Here is a 7,045-nt window from a genome sequence, read left to right on the forward strand (position 1 = left end):
ACAGCAACGTGTAAACCTAAACCGTGTAAACCGTTTTGAAATGTGAAACATTCCCTGGGACTGATGGGGGGTAATATAGGTTGCGAACCCATGCTCAGTGGATCCTGGATGGGTATCTACAGCAAATTGTGGAGCCTGAGATCACGTGGTGGCATGTGCGTCATTGCCGTACATATAATTACTTCGTGTGTGTATCGAATAGAATCATGTACATTATTAAACAACTGAAATAGAATATATTTAAACATTGATCTCGTTGATGTTTTATCCCTCTACCTGGAGTCTATCCCTCTATATGCAGTATGTATAACATTATTACGAGAAAATGAGTAGTTTGATAAGATGAGGCAGTACAATGGGCGAGGGATCGTTCAAAAGCGAGATATAGTTTTAATAGGGAGATGTGCTTGTCGTAGTATATTAACCACTGTGAATCATGAACAGATGATGGCACTAGTACTGTTAACCATTCAATTCTTATAAGAACTAGGGGGACGGGTCTAAAGCACCGCGATTCCCTTTGCAGAGTTGCGTCCCTTGGGAACGTTAGAAACCTATGATTGTCGGTTCGAATCCCGGTTCACCCAGCTTATGTTTCTAGGTTTGTCAGCACCATACATGTGCTCTTGGGTTTCACCGAAGTGGTAAACGTTTAAGACCTGCATCACTTCGGGTTTTCCGTCACATTAAGCTGACACGCCGTGATATAACTGGAACACTGTTAAAAGCGGCGTTAAACCCAACTCACTCACTCACTCACTTATAAGAACTCCACACGACCTGTGTATCACTTACACTGCACTAGCCTGGTTTGGATCCTATCCCAGCGACAAATATCAGTATATAGTTGTGGATTTTAAGAAATTCTCCTGCCTACATGCTTGACCATAGTGTCCCTGAAAGCTCTGTCTTAGAACCAATACGTTGGCAATATTGCTGACACCAGGGTGCTCATGATAGCCAAGTATGTTTCTCACATCGCAATGTTGAAGATTGTGTTGTCAAGATTGAGAGCTATTGTCTTGATTACATGAAAGCTGATGTGACTTAACGAGGACAGTACATAATTTGTTGTGATATGTCCAGTACGGCAATGTAAAGATGTTCAACAACATGTTATAAGCGATGCTGTCATTCTTCTTTCTCACACGGTGATGAATCTGGGCGCAGAAGTGGGTATGAACCATCATGTGACCAGGGTGTGCCAAACAGTTAATTGTCATTTCAGAAATATTGGAAGCATTCAGCCATATCTCCCCAAATCCTCTTCAGTAAAATCAAAGATTAACATACTTCAAGCCACCATGAATACAGCTGTTAGGATTTTATTCAGGTCTCCCAACATCTAACGTAGCTCCACTCGCTGCCAGTTGCTGCAATATTGTACTTTCGGCAAAACAACATTCTCAGTTGCTGCAGCGTCTCTGTGGAACATACGAGAGAAAATCTAAAATCTGCTCCCACTATTTCAACTTTCAAGTCTCAGCTTAAAACATTTCATTTTCAACAGTCTATCATTTTCTCAAGCGCACAGGTGATATCTATTATTATTTTTAATTGTTGCGTTGGTTGGTTATTTTTTTAACGCCGCACTCAGCAATATTCCAGCTATATGACGGCGGTATGTAAATAATCGAGTCTGGATTGATATCCACGCTATCGGGATCGATAACAGGCATCAACCAAGTCAGCGAGCCTGACCACCCGATCCCGTTAGTCGCCTCTTACGACAAGCATAGTCGCCTTATATGGCAAGCATGGGTTACTGAAGAGCTATTCCACCCCAGATCTTCACGAGCGTGTTTATGTATCTCTTACGCATCTCATCACGTCAAGACCAGATTTCATGTAAGGATCACTCATCATACCTGATTCCCTGCCTCTCTTGGAGGAGTGACCGCTGTCGTCACTGGGTGAATATATGTTATTATCACATTTGCTATCACCACAGTATTTTTATGTTTGATACTGCCCTCTGCCATCCCATTATATGTTGCCATTATTGTACTACCATTCTATTGTGTACTGCCATTATAATTGTTGTGCAGTTATGTGTGTTGTTTTGTTAATCTTGTGATATTGTACATTTGGTTGTAAACCACTTGTTGGGTGTTTGTTAGTTTTACACTTTTACGTACAGATTTCTGGGTTGACTTATTGTTTCAATTTGGGTATGGACACGTAACAGCCTTTACAACACACTGCCAACGTGTTTGTCTCTTTCGTCATTCACATTGCTTATCAAATCCATGACCACAATTGGCTGAAATACTCGAACTATTACATAATTTGATCGGCTGCAGAGAACTGTGAGCACACTGCTTTAAATAAATACTCAAATCAACAACCATAAAACACCTTCGTTTTTATATATAAATGTAAACATGTATGTATTCTTGAGCTGAGATTAAATAGCAATCACAACCATTGCTTTTGCATGGATCTTGTATTCTTACAAACAACTGAAACATGTATTTAGATATCGGCAGACTGTAAACATACAATCCAAGGTGGCTTCCCGCGCCACCGTAAAATTGTTTTAAGTAGACGATTCGTTTAGCCGAACTGGAATGTTTTTATCTCTTTTCACGAAGATAGTTCCTATTCATTTTCATTGGAATTAAGCCATACCCCGTCATACAATATGTGTAATTCTACTTGGATAATCACAAATCACCACAGACAATTGACACAGTGCTCTCCAAAGCCTCAGTGTTTTGAGCCTAGAATCTAACTGCTGCTCCCTGGTCTGTTCAAAATGCAAACACGAACGAATATCATTACAGCCAACATACAATTTGCGCCGCACAGGACACCCTAGGTCAACGCAAACATGAAAATTGCCCCACAAAGGAGGCCATAGTTCAACGCAAACATGACCTCTGCCCCACACAGGACGCCCTTGGTCAACGCAAACATGAAATCTGCCTCCACAAAGGAGGCCATAGGTCAACGCAAACATGATCTCTGCCCCACACAGGACGCCCTTGGTCAACACAAACATGAACTCTGCCTCACAAAGGACGCCCTTGGTCAACGCAAACATGAAATCTGCCCCCACAAAGGCGGCCATAGGTCAACGCCAACGTGAAATCTGCCCCACACAGGGCACCCTAGGTCAACGCCAATATGGAATCTGCCCCACACAGGACGCTCTTGGTCAACGCAAACATGACTTCTGCCCAAGTCAGTCCGTCGATACAGCACTGATATAACCGTTCCACCGTTTTCGTGACAACAAAATGTTAAATGATAAACGAAAAATAACAACATCGCAGCACAAAACCCGAAATGAAACACCGATCCCCGAATGCTATTTCCACAAAGCTTACATGCCAACGTCCTCATGTTAAACTTGCGGGTTTCTACATATCAGCGGTAAGGCTGTTAAGTCCCAAATCAGTAATATGGTCGTTGCTCATTACGTTGCCTTACGCTGGTGTACAAAAATACTTTAGATGTGAATTTCGCCTAGTTAATATTGAAAAAAAACCATCCAGCTAAAAGGTTTTGGATTCAAAGCGTTTAAGTTTAGGGAATGATCAGACAGAATCATACACACTTCTGTATTTTCATTTATCTGCGATTGCTTAATTGCGATGACTATTTGCTCATCGACCTCATAAAAAAACGTAAAGAAGAAATTATTTTTGGAATAAGGTGTGAATTTTAACCCACGTTTTGACACGTGTAGTGGAGTAAGCCTCATCTCAATAAGATATGACGCCTATTGGCATGATTTCCAAGGTAAAACCACAAAGGGTGTATTATGATGATGATGATATGATCCGCAATTACCCCAGGCTCGTAAGTGTTTATCTAACTGAGAATTCCCCCAGAAATGTTAGAAATGAAGCACAGATGCAGTACACGTGGGGCCAGCTGGTGATGACGACTTGCCTACTTGGGAACGCCAGCTGACGGTGACTGGATACGTTTCATTAATAAGTCGATATTTCATCACCAAATCATCCTGCTGCTGGCACATTTCAGTTACAAGCCCTTCATGTTACATAAACATCTAACAAAGATGAAGTTACCAAACTTAAAGTCTCTGACTGTCCATTTAATCTTGATGACCACGCTTGTAGTCATCTATATTTTGTATAATTCTCTTGAAGTGCATCTTTCTACAGTGTCGTTTGATTCCCCTGTAAAGATGCAGCAAATCCACAGCCATCAAATGTTGCCGTCGGATGATTACAAAACATACACATTGGGAAAGTTCGCAAGGCATAATTTCCTTAATCAGGATTTGATCCGAAGCTTCAACGTCAGTGTAAATGGAAGCGATGTTATTGTGTTATTGCGCATACAAAAAACCGGAAGTACTACATTTGCGAGACATATGCAGAAACACTTCAATGTCTCGCCTTGGTGTCATTGTAATACTCTGTTATCAAGACAGTGTGATTGTTATCGAAAATGGAAGTCCAACGTTCTCTTCAAAAGGAGAGACACCGACTGGCCTTGTGGAGTTCACGCAGACTGGACTTATCTTCACGAATGTGTAGAAAGGACAATGAACAAGCGTCACGGTCACGAAATAAAGCAAAGGTATGGGTTGTTGGCTTTTCTTCTTGATTACGCTTATGTTTAGATATATTCATTTTAGTTTTGTTAGTTTTAGTTTTTATGTTTTGAGCCGTACATGCTAATGTAGGTGTTTTACTGTTTTATAAACGAAATGGCAATACACAGGCACCTGGTGTGTGCCAATAGGTATTTAAAAAGGATATATACTTTCTGTAATTATAAACGACAAAACACTTTCCATATTCATAAGACATTTTTGCGAAAAACAGTGTCCATTGTACGATTCCGACGATATCTTGAGCATGTGTTTATTTATCACTATCAAACAGTGTTAATACCAGGTGTTGGCGAGAAGATGAGCACCGGTAGCATCCGTGAGAAACACATGCAATGACAAGTCAGTTGTTCACATGAAAAAGCTCGGGAACATATGGTACACGTCATAATAGGAAATTATATCGGACATAATTTTTTTATAACTGATGCGGCAGATTTGTAAATGTCCTCAACATGCCTACTATTAAACCTTTTTAAAGCTTTACTGAGACCTTGATTAGTGGTCTTGATCAAAAACTTCTGATAAAATTGTATGACTCTCTTTGGAATTTTTTTTTTAATGATTTTATTTCTTTTTGGAGTACACAAACAATATGTTTACAGAATATTGTTCACATGCAATTTTATATACATACAAGTTACAAAGTATATCTATAGATGATAACAAACAAAAACTATTCCAGTGTCATATTGTTGGATTGTGCAAGTTCGTGGTTTTAAACGAATAGGTGGTGACAGAGAAACCAAAATGTCATGAACTGTGTGTATTTACATTGTGAATATGATATATAATATCAATCGGTTATTTCTTGTTTGATGTGTGGGAAATTGGTATGGAGTCGGAAATGTTTGATTTGAATATGTTTTGCTTTGTTACAGTTATAATATGATTTAATACATCATTTCGTTTTTGTTGATATCGTAATTGTCAGTTTTGAAAATTCTAGTTCTATTCCAGTTTTGTTTTTGATCCATTTTGTAAGGTTGTTCCAGATATGTTTTACAATTTTGCACTCAAAGACTGTAAAACACATTTTCTGGAATATTTTTGTCTTATCCAAGCAATAAAACAAAAAGTAAAGCGTAAGAGTATAGCCCTAACATCTAAGTTACATCTGCCCTTAATACTATATTTCCTTGAAAACTTAGTGGAGAGGGGGGATGGAGGGTATGTTATGATATATTAAATAAAGTATCCAACAATATGATATCCCCAAAATACATTCAAAGATGGGAACTAAATCTTGGCCTTAACATGACGGAAAAAGATTGGCAAACGATTAATCTTAGCCCCCACAGATATAATGTGTCCTCAAAATAAAAATGGTTCCAATACAGTATTATTCATAGAATCATACCAACAAACGAGTTACTGTACAAAATGGGATATAAAGAATCATTTCTTTGCAATTTTTGTAAACGAGAAAAACTCTTTCAAATCGTGGTAGAAACTGCCTGCTAGACTGCCTGTACCTCAAAGTCGTGAAATGTAGATGTTGCGAGCTTCAGGAATATTGCTAGACATGAGGGAAAGTTGACTATCAGAGGAAAGTTGAAGTCCTCCCGCTTGTCATACAGTCTTGTGGAGGGTGTTTTGTCAATCTTTTTGTTATGCATCTATTTAATTATGAAGCAGATGAGGCAGTCGCACTGATCTTCTTTATTTTTAGTTCAGGTGCGATACATACGTAAATATGCCCAACAAAGACAATGCTCAAAATCGTCTTTTATCGTCTTAATTTCCTGTTATGCGTGTATGGTGTAAGTGTGTGCTGTAGTTATGGTCGATATTTTGTAATATGTCGATGCTTGAAAATGTTTCAGACATTTGTACATAACAATGGTGAGAGACCCTCTTCGAAGGTTCGTGAGCGAATGGGAACACGTGGTCAGAGGAGCAACATGGAAAGGTGCCTCGCTCATTTGCAATGGTCATGCCGCCACAGAGGCGGAACTTCCTCCATGCTTCCGCAGGAACTGGATAAACGTCACCCTTCACGACTTCATTGAGTGTTCAACAAATCTCGGAATAAACAGACAAACCCGGATGTTAGCCAACCTGAGCATTGTTGGTTGTTACAATACTTCCACCTCCGATCTCACGTACGACGCAAGGCACTATCTCATGCTGGCAAGTGCAAAAGAGAACTTACGGAACATGGCTTTCTTTGGTTTGACAGGTCATCAAGAATTATCACAGATCTTGTTTGAGAAAACCTTCAACTTGAATTTCATCACAAAATTCAAGGATACTCCACCAAATAAAACATGGAGTGGCAGAGTCATTCTGTCCAATGTGCAACGTGACAAAATACTTCATTTGAACAGGTTTGATGTCATGTTATACCAGTATGCCAGGGACTTGTTTTTCCAAAGATTACAAATGTTGGCTGAGAGAAGAAAGGATTCCTCTCTTCGAAACTTTATTCATACGAGTTTAATTAAATACTGA

At 39.4% G+C, this 7,045-nt stretch overlaps 1 protein-coding gene across 1 annotated transcript; it reads left to right on the forward strand.

Moving 5' to 3' along the window:
• The first annotated feature begins 6,433 nt into the window (after positions 1–6,433).
• Positions 6,434–7,045, forward strand: LOC124151541 (heparan-sulfate 6-O-sulfotransferase 3-B-like). The gene has a single exon (XM_046524059.1). It carries the CDS (start codon positions 6,434–6,436, stop codon positions 7,043–7,045), a length of 612 nt encoding a protein of 203 aa, XP_046380015.1.

Source organism: Haliotis rufescens, unplaced genomic scaffold (genome assembly GCF_023055435.1).
Source record: "Haliotis rufescens isolate VD_foot unplaced genomic scaffold, xgHalRufe1.0.p SCAF_13, whole genome shotgun sequence".
Lineage (NCBI taxonomy): Eukaryota > Metazoa > Mollusca > Gastropoda > Lepetellida > Haliotidae > Haliotis > Haliotis rufescens.

Coding starts and splice junctions, on each gene's coding strand:
- LOC124151541 (XM_046524059.1), top strand. CDS start 6,434: ATGGTGAGAGACCCTCTTCGAAGGTTCGTGAGCGAATGGGAACACGTG.